At 24.6% G+C, this 14,269-nt stretch overlaps 1 protein-coding gene across 1 annotated transcript in view; it reads right to left on the reverse strand.

The window, feature by feature from the left end:
* The window catches only part of LOC145837079 (adhesion G-protein coupled receptor V1-like), a 32,495-nt gene extending 21,055 nt beyond the window's left edge, over positions 1–11,440 (reverse strand). Inside the window, exons 1-13 of the mRNA XM_082944853.1 lie at positions 11,261–11,440; positions 8,654–8,782; positions 8,488–8,592; positions 8,287–8,405; positions 7,915–8,023; positions 7,609–7,722; positions 6,955–7,178; positions 4,893–5,044; positions 4,165–4,275; positions 3,582–3,751; positions 2,403–2,541; positions 1,611–1,771; positions 1,224–1,383 (exon numbers count right to left, since the gene is read on the reverse strand). Coding sequence (XP_082800979.1) covers positions 1,224–1,383; positions 1,611–1,771; positions 2,403–2,541; positions 3,582–3,751; positions 4,165–4,275; positions 4,893–5,044; positions 6,955–7,178; positions 7,609–7,722; positions 7,915–8,023; positions 8,287–8,405; positions 8,488–8,592; positions 8,654–8,782; positions 11,261–11,440 — 1,873 coding nt within the window. The remainder of the gene's footprint in view (positions 1–1,223; positions 1,384–1,610; positions 1,772–2,402; positions 2,542–3,581; positions 3,752–4,164; positions 4,276–4,892; positions 5,045–6,954; positions 7,179–7,608; positions 7,723–7,914; positions 8,024–8,286; positions 8,406–8,487; positions 8,593–8,653; positions 8,783–11,260) is intronic.
* Between the last annotated feature and the right edge of the window lie 2,829 nt (positions 11,441–14,269).

The raw sequence follows: 14,269 nt of genomic DNA on the forward strand, positions 1-14,269 counted from the left end.
TCTCTTTTTAAAGAATTTTAAGAAAAATTGACTATGTTGACCTTTTAATGAAAAAAATAATTTTATGTAAAGTAATTTTTTTTAAATATTAAAATATTTGTAAATAGTAGTTATTTTAAAATTAGATAGAGCCCTGTGTTTCCCTTAATTTAATTTTTGATAGTCAAGTTATATAGATTGGCCGAAACTTTCTAAACATAAATTTAAAAAAACTAAATGTACATAAACAACTTTTATGAGTACAGTACTTATTCATTTATCCGAACTTCACTTATCCGGGCAGTTTCGGTCAGAAGAAATTTCAAAAAACTTTCAATAATAAACACAAAAATTCATTCAAAAAATTTCATAACTTTATAAATTCCATGAGTTTTCTGCTGAAAAACGTGAAAAAGCAAACGTCTACTCTTTCTTTTTTTAGTAAAACTTCCAATAAAAACTAATTTGTAAGGAGTGATATGTTTCCGTTAAATTCACTTTAAACCTAGTCTAAGTTTCTCGTTTTTCTTTATCTCTGTTTTTTTTTGTTTAAAACGTTTTTTTTTTTAAGATAGGTTTAAATTATTTTTTTGTTTTAAGAGACAAATTTAATTTATATTTTCTCTTCAACAAAAAATAATCTTTTTTTTTTAATTAATAGTTAGGTAAGGTGGAATTGCAAATGATGAGTTTTACTTGCTTGGCCCTCAAAAAACGTATATAGTTGCAGAGGGTTAGTAAGTCTGATGTTTTTCTACCTTAGAAAAAAAAAAGATTAATTAACCTTAAGTTTAGCTTTTATTATTTATCATTTTATAATAAATTACTCACAATTACTACGTATTTGTTTTTACCATAACACTTTTATTATGCATTGCATTATGTGCAGAAATTATATTACTATATATGAAAAAAATAGATTTTTAGTACTTATCCGGAATTTTGGTTATCCAGACATGTTTAAAGAAAAATCTTGCCCAACGTGTCCGGATAAGTGAATAAGCTCTGTATTTCCTAACTAAACGATAAACTTTTTAATGAAAAAACTTTAAAGCCAATTTGTTTTTTTGAACGATAGTTTGTAAACTGATCTTACAAAACAGTATATACAAAAGCTTTATATTTTCATAAATTAGTATACAAGAATCTATGTACAATGTACATATGTCTATCAAAACCAAAGCAGTTAGATTCAAAAAAACAAAGCTAATAAAAAAAATTGATTAAACTATTAAATGATTTACCTGTTATATACACCGCCTTGTCATTAGACAGTATTAAAAATTCTACGTGATTTAGATCATCGCTCAACCTCCCTCCCCCTTCTACTTCATCGAGAACGATGCTGAATTTCTCAACCGGCTCAGGTAAGAAGTCATCTACGCTTGTAATTGTTATCTGAGCCTTAATAAATTTATCAAAATTAAAATTTGTATAACACATTTGGTTTTGTAATTGTATGTCAACAATGTGTATAATTTTTATAACGGAAAACTATTTGTAATTTCATTTTTTCATGAAGTTCTTAGCCATGTGATCTTTTGTTTAATTTTATAAATTAAAAATTAGCAACTTTTAAGTAAGTGAAATCTTTTTTAAGTAAAAACTTATTACATATAAATGTCATAAACTTCTATTTGGTTGTGACCGAATTGAAGTTTTCCAAACGACGGTTCAACATCGGAATTGTTTATTGGATGCACTCTCCATGTAATTGTCTGATTTCCATTTGATCCCATTTCTCGCTTGACTTTGTACGTCAAATATTCTACTTTATCTCTAGTACTTTCCCCTAAAACATTTGCTAGTTTAAACTATTTAAACATTGTAGTGTTTTTATGCAAGAACTTTTGTACTTGGCAAAAGTTGTTCTACAGTTATATCGACAAAACAATATATAACTTACTAATTTCAAGAATTTTTTTCGTTTCAAAAAAACTAAAAACACCGTATGGGTCATCATTTTCTTTTATAACTATAGTAACATTATTTCGTTTTCCAATAGAACTAATGGGAATTCCATAAGGTAAAAGCACTGTTTATTGTTTCGAAGTATAATAGTCAAATACAAAAGAAGTAATGGTTAAACTTTAAAACATAGTTTAGTGATTTAAACGTTAATGTTGGTATAATTATTTGTCAGTTAGTTTTGAGTTTAATACAGTACCATGTATTAAACAAAGCTCAATACCTAGTTGATACTTTATTTCAAGCTCAGGCAAATTGTCATTTTTCGGCACAATAGTCAAACTTTTTGTTTTTGTACCTAATAAAAACAATACTTTGTAAATTATTTTTTACACACATACTTAAGCTAGATAATTATTTATAATTATTTACATATGAAGACTATTAAAGTTTTTTTAAATATTTTTTTTTTAACCAATACAAGTAGCACGAGTGCTTTTTCTTCAAATTACAACCTGGCTCAAAAACAACTATTTTAGGTATTCCGTAAAACTGCGACTGTCCATCAGGTATGACATCACAAATAACCATCATCTTTCCAAAATATCCTTTTTCACGATTGATTTTAATCAATAGACTTTCACCATTTTCTTCCTATCGTTTTATATTAAAGATTATTTTTGCAATCTGAGACTTTAGCAAAAACTGTCAATCATCGTTTATAAATTTCAAAAGATACCTTTAATAGATACCACTCACTTTATTTTTTTATTAGAGAAATCTTAACATTAAAATCTTTATAAGAGTAATAGTTTTACTTACATTTATGTACTGTTTATTTGCTGAGTTTTTGTCAAGGTTGAACAAACCTCTTACATAGTCATTTTCAGCTATTATAACTTGTTTATAAGATTGTGACATTTTTATTATCTGATTATTAGGTACAACACTGTAAATGTATGTACAAATTTTAGATTCTAAATGCTTCTTTCAACAAACTATTTTTAACAATTTTATTTTCTAAGTTTTAAAAACATATGTTTAATAAACTTTACGAACTTCAAAAACTAGTCTACACATTTTAAAAAAGTATGTTAAATTAAATGTTCTATAATTTAGAAAAAAATTAACTGTATCACTTAATCTTTTATACAGATGGTTTCACGACCGGTCATTTTGATGTTTTTGACTTTAAGTTTAAAAATATATGTAAAAAACTAAACTATATCATGAAAGTTAACATGAATCAAGATAATATGAAACTAAGAACTCGAGAGTTATGATATTTTTATTACATATACAAATATAGATAGAGTAAAAATAGTGTTTAACATTTATCATAAACAATTTATCATACTCTCTGAGTTGAACGTTGCAAGATCGAAATCCTGTGGTCGACACATATAAAAAAAGAAATTAAAACTAATTAAAAAAGCTTAATATTCATGTTTGTAATATATGTATATTTATGACTCAAATTATTATTTTTAGTTTTTAGAGGTATATAATTTGAAATTGTTTTTTGATTATAAATATTTTGCTTTAGTTTCTTTTTATTGACTTTTATTCTAAACTAAAATAGACTTCATCATTTTACGTTTTCAAATACATGTCTCTAATTTAAGTACTGTACAAAACTAAAAAACTTATAATTTATTTTACCTATGCAATCTCAAGAGTATATTTTCGTTAACTTCCGGATCATCATCAGGCAAAATGCTCAAAATTACTGAAGTGGTATTTTTACCTGATTTGAAATAAACAGTTTCTTCTCCTTTAATATAATCTCTACCTTCAATTACTTCTTGTGAATTGTTTCCGTAGCTTTGGAAAGACACTTTTAATTGTACATCGTTCATAGTGCCTTAGGATTGTAAGTTAGGTATAAGTAAAGTTGAAAAAATATTAACATTAAAAAATTAAACAAAATTAAATTTTTTGAAAAAAAAAAAAAATTTCATAGCTATATTTTTCTAGCTTGTTTATAAAAAACCACTTACTATAACATATCTATCTATAAAAAATACTTATGTTCAAATATACTTATTAAAGTTGCTTTATACAACAACGATTTTGTAATTTTGCTCAATGTAACAAATACTTGAACCAGCTATTTTTTTCAAAGCTTTTATAAGAACGTTTTATTTCTTAATGTTTGTTTTGTACTATAACTTATATTAATCATGAATACATTTAATAGGTAAAAGTAGAAAATAGTTAATGTAACAAATAACTGCTTTTTATGCACTTTTTTAATAAAAAATAGCATTAATGTACCTTCACGTCTAATTTCTAAACTGATAATCAATGGTTTGTATATATTTGTGGGCTCATCTACAACAACTATTCTTTCGCCAACAAACCCAATTTCGCTATCTGCCAAGTCTTCTGGTACATTTATTTTTGTAAAATTTTTCCCAAGCTTTGGAGATTTTGGAAGCATTACAACTTTTCTATTTATCTACAAAAAATATACTTATTATTTTAAAATATTTTTATCTTTCTAAACTGTTGTTTTTGTTTAGATTAAACCCATAAAACCTTAATGATTGTAAAACTAAAATTCCTAATAAAAAACTCGTCTTTTAATCTTATATTTTTTTAGTTAAGGAAAAAATCACAAAAATTTGAAAAATTATCAAATATTTTGTATCCACTTGATAAAGATATAAGCGTATTTAAATAAGAAACTATTTTCGCATGTTTTTAAAACCTCTATGGATAAAGTTTGGTATGCTATGTAAGCTGAACTTAAATTTGATAACAACAAAAGTTACATTCTAAATATAATCCTAATTTAACTCTAGACTTACTAATTTAACACTAAAGATTTCTACCAATAGCTCTGATCTAAATTTCAAAAACACTGGATCTTTCAATTCATAAAAGAATGTCGATTTTCCTGAAATATTTTTATTATTATGCAAAGTTTTATTCTACACATTAAATTACAGTCATTTGTAAGAAAAAAAATGTAATCTAATTATTTATTTTTAAAAGCTTACTTTCTCCGTCTTTAAGAATTATGTTCTCGTCAGTAGCAATTGCTGTTGTTATACTTTCATCACCACTATCATAGCTCTTTAAATAAACTTTTAACTTTATCTCTAAATCACCAACAGAGCCTTCGTCACGATAAACTGGTACTTCAAGTAATCTAAATTTATTACATAAATTCTACTTAAATTAAAATAAGTTTAGTAGTGTTTTATTTTATTAAGTGTTACTTTTTTTATATATTCTATTTCTAGGTTTAAAAATGTTTGCCTTTGTCAGAATAAAAGTTTCTTTATGCATGACAAAAACAAAGTTAGATTGTTCCTACAACATGACTGTTTTTATTGAAAAATAACGATCAAAACACATTATGTACAAACTATATAAATCAAATCTTAATAAAAACTGGTTTTGTCTACGTAACCTGTGAAAATTTTCTTTCTGAAGTTTGATTAAACAACCACTACTATTTACACTTACAACTCCATAAATGTTTCTACTTTCAGCTAAGAAAATATTAATAAAGCTTTGAGTTCCCAAATTAATTTCATCCTGTACATTTGTATGCAGTCTGCAACAAATGCTTTTTAACTTTAATTTGTATAATTAAATGAACAACTCAAACTTAAATGTTAAACTAAAGGTATATGTTTTAGAAGCTGTTTATTAAAGTTTATAATTAAAATATCCTAAATACATTTTTTAAGGAAAATATTTAAAACAAAAAGTATTCTAAAAATTATCCGTGAACATTTTTATATTATATTACTAATATGTATGAACAATAATGAAAGTGTACTAAATTACCTGATTTTTATTTTTATTTTTAAGAAATACTCTATTGCTAGTCCTAAAAACAGTTAAAGTAAGAGGTTGATTTTTTTTCAACACTTCTATAAAACTTTTTGAAATTTATTAAGCTTGCATAACTTTACAAAAGTTTAAAAATACACTTTTAAGTTTTTGAAATGACTTTCCAAAAGTTTAAAAAAAACTAAAACAACATTATAGATATTTTTGATATATATACTATTAGCTAATCTTAAACATGGTTTAGAAGAATTGATAAATATTAAAGCACTTTTATCAAAGCTATTTCAAAGCTTTAATTTATTTACTTAATTGATGTAATAATATATACTCTCTAAAAGATGTTATTTATTACTCTTTTTTGCTAACATTTTGTTAAAAAAACTAGTTTATTTTTAAAAACTTCATTAACTCGAAAAAGTTTAATCTTAAAGAAAATGCAGAGTGTAATGACCATACAACTTCTTACTCAAACTTTATATTCTAAAAGCCTTCTAATTAAACTAAACCTAAATTTTAAATGCACAGCTTCTCTTTGGACTGTGAGGTCTTGAAGAACTTTAACTTTTACGAGTTGTGAAGTCTGTCCTTCTAAAAATACTACACTTCCACTTGTTGAATTCAAAAGATGTACACCGTTCAAAAAAGTTGATAAAGTATTTTGAACGTCTTCCACATTTATACTCCATTTTATGGTAACATTTGAAAACGTTCCTCCTTTTCTTACTATTTTTAGTTCTATAAATCTGAAACAAACTGGTTATGTTATATCAGTAGTTTTTTTAAGTTGTAAAATATTGAATTGTGCTTCAAAAACATATCAGTTATAAACTAAACTGTGGTTTTGCATTTAAGAGAAGTGTTTTTAAATTATGACGTAACTATTAGTTTTTTAAGAATATTGTATAGATTAGTTGTTCAAATAAAATCTGTTACAATACAAAACTTATAGAAATTAAGCAAAAGTCTGCAGTACATATTGATTATAAAAACTTATAAAAAATAAATTTAATTTTTTTAAATCCCTAGGTATCAATTTGTTACGTAGAATAATGTTTTTAAGTGAATTTATCTAAACTACGGTTTTCAGAACTGTTTTTATATTTTTTATCACTCATTTTTTTTTTTAGTTCTAATATATTATAGATATTATACAAGTTAAAATATAGGTATTTTTTATACAGTAACTTTTTTAAGTATAATAAATATCCAAATTAAGTTCAGTTTTAGACATTTTTAAACCAAAACAAGTTTGCAAACTTTTGTTCGTCATTAACGATCAATGCATTTGTGAATGAGTCTCCTGATGAAACTAATATGTTGTTGCTAATGTCAATTTCAAACAAGCCAAACGCATCGTCACTGTGTTCGATGTCTATTCTGCAAACATGAGGGCGGTTCAAAACAGAAAAGCTGTTTTGCAGCTTTAAAGCAACTGTAAAGTGTTCCGTTTGTTCTGGCACGTCGTCATTGATGATAAATACCTGAAATAACGAAGTAAACTTTGTAGTTTCATTGATGAAAAAAGGAAGGGGTAATTTGCAAAAATCTTAAGTTTGTGATTGTAATCTCAAAACTAGTAAGTTTCTGATACAAAGTAAATCTTATAAACATCACTGTTAATTCCTAGTTCACTTTCAATAAAATATAGTCGTTTTAGTTAGATTCAAACTATCAAAGCATTTAAATTACCTGCACAACTACAGTTAAAATTTTAAAATCATAACTTTTTTTAATATTAAACGCTTTAATTTAACATCTTATATATCTTTTTAGGTCTTTACTTTACAATAACTTTTAATCAAGAGACTTTTTACATCAAATTACAACGTAAATGTTGTTGATAACATTTAAACTTTATTTTTAAGCTTTATAAACTATGTTAACAATAATTTAGTAATAAACAATAACAACTTCAACAGTCGAAGAACGCTGTTGATCATCAAATCTAATTATACCAGCGTTGCTAGACACAAAGTCTTCTCCGCGCTTTGCTGTTCCATCTACAACCATATAGTCCACTAAAATCTGTAAGCAAATGATGCACTAACTTTAATGTAAAAATATTAAAAAATAAACAGATAAACAATTATGAAAATATAGTAGTTCTAAAACTACAAAAAAAAAGTTGTAACACTTTATGCATTGCTTGGTCTTAACAGATTCTCCCTAATATATTAAAGTTTAGATTTCATCAAAAATAGATTATTATTTTTTAACCTGACCGTTGATTGGACCTATTCTAACATCATTTTCTAGTAGCCCTCTTGTTATATTAAGAACTACTGATGAAACATTTTCTTTTACTATGTATACTTCTCTTGTAAACCTAAATAGAACTCAAGATAGTTTTTTTAAATACGAATATTAATTACAATTTTATACATATGTTTTTATCTGTATCCGCATTTAACTTAATTATTTTATGGTTACTCTTCAAAAATAAAACTTCTATTAACTTTTTTAGTATAACTTTTTTAAGATTAACTATATTTTATGAATCGATTATGGTTGAATTAAACAAATTTTGATAGATTTTTTCAAATTTCAAAAAAAAACAAAAACTAATAGAATAAATGTTAATATTTTCACCTAATTGGACAATCATTTTCTTTTATAGACACTAAAACTTCACTGAACTCTTGGTTTATTACCATTCCGTTACTTGAGCTAACTAATTTGATTTTGTAAATTTCTTCGTTTTCTGGTACCTTTAAAGAATTTGAAACTTTTATTTTCGTAAAGTACTTAAAAACATAATGTATGTACATTTTTTGATTAATAAGAACTTACTTCATCATCAAGTACAAAAAGTTTCAGCTGTTTTTCACTTTCATTTTTGCGAAAAACTACAGACCCTCTTTTAGGATAAATTTCCGCTGTGACGTTCAATTCCACCTAAAATATACATTTTTTTAATCTATGCATTAGTTTTTTTATTTTCATAAAATATACTTACTTTCATATCAAATCCTAAGTAAATTCTTTCAACTTCGAACTGCAGTTTAGCTTCGCCTAAAAGACCTTTTTCTCGGATGACATCGATGTATATTTTTTGTTTAAATTCTTCTACTTTAATAGAAGTTGTCTGTTTACATTAGCTAACAAATATTGTAATCATTTTTTAATTTTTATTTTGTTCATTCTATAAGCAACTTTTAAATAAGATTTCTAAATCTAAGGCATAAATGTGAATATTTTGTATTAAACTTAAGCAACAATTTTCAAAACTGTATAAAGTATACCGAATAGCAATTTGCCGGAAAAATATGTTCAAATTAAAATACTAAAAAAGATCTCTAAGCACAGTAGACAATTTTATATAAAAGTTATTGATAAAATCAAAATTATTCTTCTTTTATTAATTTTACCTGTATACTGTATACTAAAACAAGATAATAAAAATTACTAAAAAGTGTTTTTTCTTCAGAAACTTTACAGAACTATTTTAGAACTTATTTATTATTTATCGAAATTTTTGTGCACACTACTGAGTACAAGTTTTACTTTTAAAGAAAAACATTTTAGAGAACAGCAACATGTAGCAAAAGGTATGTATACATTTTTTAACCCCTATTTTTTGTAAATTAAAAAATCTTTTATAGTACCTTTTTTTTTGATTATAACAACAAAGTTTTTATCAAATTACTAAATTTAATATACGAAATTGTTTTCTATTTAAACTAGTACAATAAATAAGGTTTTTGTAAAATACTTGTGCTTCCAGTATGTTTTTAATTTTTAAATCTACTATAGTCTGTTTTTTATTTTTCTTAATATTTCTTGTTTATAAAAGCTAAAATCATAGAAACCAAAGTCAAATTAGTAGCATTACAGATAAAATACATTTTAATTCAACTATATAAAGGTCTATATATGTAAATTTCAGAAAGTTTATAAATACAAAAAATACTAAGTCTTTTTCTTGTAATATCTTTAGCAAAAATTATTAACTTTAAAGGCTATTAATATTCTTTAAATATTTTTACCAGCAAAACTAACGACGTTGAATTTTATAACTGCTTCACCCTACTACAAAATAAAAAAATTGACAGATTTAACAAAAAAAATTATACAACTTTATTTACTTTTTTAGTATGTTTATTTATGAAATTTTTGCAATAAAACACACAAGTAAAACATATGTTCAAAAATTGTATAATAATTTAATGCTAGTTATAGATTTAAATAAACAAAACTTCTTACGTTTCTAAACCGTGAAATTCCATTTGCATCATCATTAGATAAAATAGTAACTCTTGTTTGATAACTTTGGCCCAGTTGTACCATATTTGAGTGATTTGAAAGTTTGAATCTTTGAATTTATTAAATTTTGAATATTTAGAAAGTTATTTTACATTTAAATTTACTTTAACACAATCCAACACTAGTATACTTATAAAAAGAGATTACCACATACATGTTACATTAAAGTTAGTTTGTTGATAAGCAATTAAAGTTTGTGTTTATATCGTTAATACATCAAATCGTTTTACACTGTTAGTATAACTATTGTATCTTTAAAGCCACGAAGTGTTCAAATAAGTTTTTTTTTTTTTGCGAGTGATAATTAGTAAAAACATAATTTTATTTAATTCAAAATCTAATTAAACATATTTTACTTAAGTCCTGTTTTTTTATTTTGTTTCTAACAAATTTTATTGTATTTAATTAAGAATAAGAGTTTAAAACTAATAAAAATGGTAAAGACAAAATTTCTATATTTAGCTTTCACTTAATTTGCAAGAAGTTTTTTTATTGAGGAAAAAATTGTATCTGTATTTCAAGCGCTCTTGAAAAGTAAATTAATATTTTTCAGCTACGCTTCGGTAGATCACTAAAAAAACTGTTTATTCCAAGGTATTTAGAGATAAATGATTTCATACAAAAATTATTTGGTTATTAACTGTTTTATTAACATTAAAATTAAAAAAATTGTTTAAATATGTTTAAAGTAAATCTTTTTTAAATAAATTCAGGCAAAACAAAAGAATAATTTGCAAATCTTTTTATTACTCATCCAAACTTTATGCACAGTAAAATAGTTTCTATGCATACTACTGTACTGTACACAGGTGAACACTAATTTAAAGTATGTTAGGTCGCTTTAATCTTTTTTACAATTCACAAATTGAAAAATCTTACATTTGCTTGGTAAATTTTAGTTCTTTAGTTGAGGAAAGTTTACTTTTGTTCTTTTGAAACAATGAATTTATCTTTAACAGATAAACTATATAAAAGTTACACTCAATTAACGTTTTAGTTTTTTGAGAAGATACTTTATTTTAATCTTTAAAATAATTGTAGCTAACACGAAATTTTCATTTTGTTCTGGAATATCATCGTTTTCTACAAATATGATAATAGATTTTTTCTCAAACTCTAAATTTTTGTCCGTAAATGATAAGGTCCATGAACTACTTTTAAAGTCGTTTGTATTCGGATGAACCTTATAAAAAAAATTAAAATCTATGTAAAAAAACAATCAAGTTTAAGGTCAAATCTAATTCTCATGATGAACATTTTAGGTTGCTGAAAAGTAATTTAGTAAATTTAAGCTATTTACTTCAATAACAACAGCTACTGTTTCTTCAATTTTTCCGGTTCTAATAACTTCGAGTTCAATGTAGTTATCATCATGTTCATCGATTTCGCCGAAATCATGTTTTGTGAACTGAATCAAAGGAACAGACGATGCTAAAGTCGCTAAGCTCAAAAAGAAAGTTACAGGTAGTAGAAGATACATTTGGTACTAAAATTTGTTTCCGAGCTAAGCTTTATATAAAAAAATAGTTAGTGTATAATTGTTTTCACCTTTATAGCTAAGTTTAAGAATTAAAAAGTGTTTTTTTAAGAAACAACATCGGAAAACATTTAATTTAAGTTTCGTTAAACAAATGTTTCAAAGAAAAAATCTAGCTTTGCTTTTAAAGCTGAACGTTTCGGCCTTTAAATTGTTTGTTTACTTTCTATTACTGATTTTCATTGTATTTATAACATAGTTTTTTAAAAGGTATAGAATTTTTCTTTAAGTGTTTTTATAAAACTCATGGGCAAATGAGCATATGTTCGAAAAAATATTCTATTCATGCTTCAAAGAAGTTTATAAACTTAGAACGAATATCAAGAATTTTGAATTTAAGATCAATTACACAGCATGTATTTTAATAAGAGTTATAACACTCTTTCTTAAACTTTAAGTATTATATAATTAATATTGTTTAAAGAAAGAGAATAAGAAATTAACTATCTTTAAAATAAGTTTGCATTTTAACAATTGAAAAAAAAATGACAATGGTCCTTTTTAGTATCTTTTTTATTTAGACAACGTAAAACTTATCTTTATCAATAAATAGTAAACTAGTTTAAAAGAAAAAAAAAAGTAGCTAAATTTATTTAATTATAATTTTTATAAACTGAAAATTAAATAAAAATTTCATTACAACTTCTTTTCTTAATCAGTAAGTGATTATCACTTGCTTCGACTACAAAATTGTTTTTTTCAACAAAGTTATTATTAAAATTAGATTACACCAAAAATTAAAAAAACTTACAAATATTTATTAGTTTGACCATACATAGTTTCATAAAACGGGGTCTAATATTAACATAAACTAAAAATTTAGCTGAATAAAATCATAATTAACCTATTTCATTTAATCTACAAAAATCATTTTGAGTAAACAAAGTATGTTGCCTATAAACCGTTTGTAAAAACTTATGTATTATTTTAATAAAACATTTCTGTACTTTGGTTTCAATTTTTACACTAGACTTTTTACAACTACATTGTAAACATATTGTATGAAGTAGTTGTTTATTCTTAAAGAGCAAATATTTTAATAATTTATACTATAAATGAGCTTAACTTTTTCGCGATAAAACTAGTCTTCTTAATAATTGATGACTTTTATAACTTTTTGTTAAAACATATAACAATTCAAAAAAGTGAATGTAAATGTTTTATTATTTTATTTTACCATCTTATTTTTTAAGAAAACTTAAATCAACGTAATTTAAAAAATACTTTTAGTTTGAAAAAGATGTATAATATAAACTTGTGTAATAAATTTTTGCTTAAAATACGTAAAACCTTTTTTATGTAACGTTTTAAGAGTTTTATTCTTAGCAGGACTTCTAAATACTAAAAAATACTTTTTTGTAAACAAATCGTATTGAAAATTTTTTTATCATAAACAAAACACTTTGTTAACAACTAACTAAATATTTACAGCATTGTTTTTTACTAAGACTTAGTTTTCCTATACAAAAAAATCAGTAAAAACGAATAACTTAAGACATTCTTTATTGTTTTTTATTTTGATGAAAATAAACAAGCTTAAACTGTTGTAAAACTGACGTTTAATTCTAAGCTTTTTTATTTGTACAACTGACAGTATGTTTTTAAAACTGTTATTGCATTTATTTAAAGTTGCGTTAATTTATATTAAACGCAAATATTTTTGAGACTTTATCTTCTATCTGGTGAATACAGGTTACAGCAGTAGGTTTCTTAGGAAAACAAAATATCAAAAAAAGTTAAAGTGAAGTACTTAAAACGGGAACGGGTCACTTTTGCACGAGCGTCACTTTTGCACGAGGGGACACTTTTTCACGGGCGTCAATTTTGCACGAAAGGTAACTTTTGCACGGGCGTCAATTTCGCACGAAGGGTCACTTTTGCACGCAGGGTCACTTTTGCACGAGTGGACAATTTTGCACGAGCGTCACTTTAGTACAAAGGGACACTTTTGCACGGCGTCACTTTTGCACGGAGGATCACTTTTGCACGAATGGTCATTTTTGCTGAGAATAAAAAATAAAAAAAAAGATTAAAAATTAAAAAAAAATTCATTAATAAAAAAAAAAGGTTACCGACCGAGGGTAAGGGTTATTCCTAGTGGTAATAGTGATAATAAAAATAAAAAATAAATAAAATAAATTACAAAATAAAATAAAAACTAGACAAGAAAAAATAATTTAATAAAAAAAAAATTCTGACCAAGGGTAAGGGTTAGTGATAACAGTGATAGAAATAAAGTACATATACTTAATGAAAAATTTAAAAACAAAAAGGATTTTTTTTTTTTTTTAATATTTACCGATTGAAGGTAAGGGTTAGGGGTAGAGGTGAAAGAAAAAAAAAATTATAAAAATTAATAATTTTTTTTTTTCAACTTTTGCAAAAGTGTCCCCTCGTGATAAAGTGACGCTCGTGCAAAAAATTCGCCGTGCAAAATATAATAAATCGTATACTATTGACACAGTTTGTTGTCTTGTCTAGGACTTTGTAGCTAATTTAAATTAAAAGCATTGTAGTCAATATCGTAACCGTTTAGTAAACCTTCGTTTACATCACACCGAAATAAAACTTTGTTACTGTTGCTTTGTAGCAGAGGAAGTCTTATAAACTTTTTTAAATATGTTTATATTTGTTATTTAAGGTAAGCTTTTACTATTCAAATTTCGCATTAGGCAGTTTTTGCAATATAAAGATTTAATTAAATAAGATAGACAGTTTAGGTCTAAAATTTGAAATTGTTTACTAACACTTTTTAAACTAAGGTAAATAAAA

Source organism: Thalia democratica, chromosome 1, assembly GCF_965202585.1.
Source record: "Thalia democratica chromosome 1, ktThaDemo2.hap1.1, whole genome shotgun sequence".
In the NCBI taxonomy this organism is placed as follows: Eukaryota; Metazoa; Chordata; class Thaliacea; order Salpida; family Salpidae; genus Thalia; species Thalia democratica.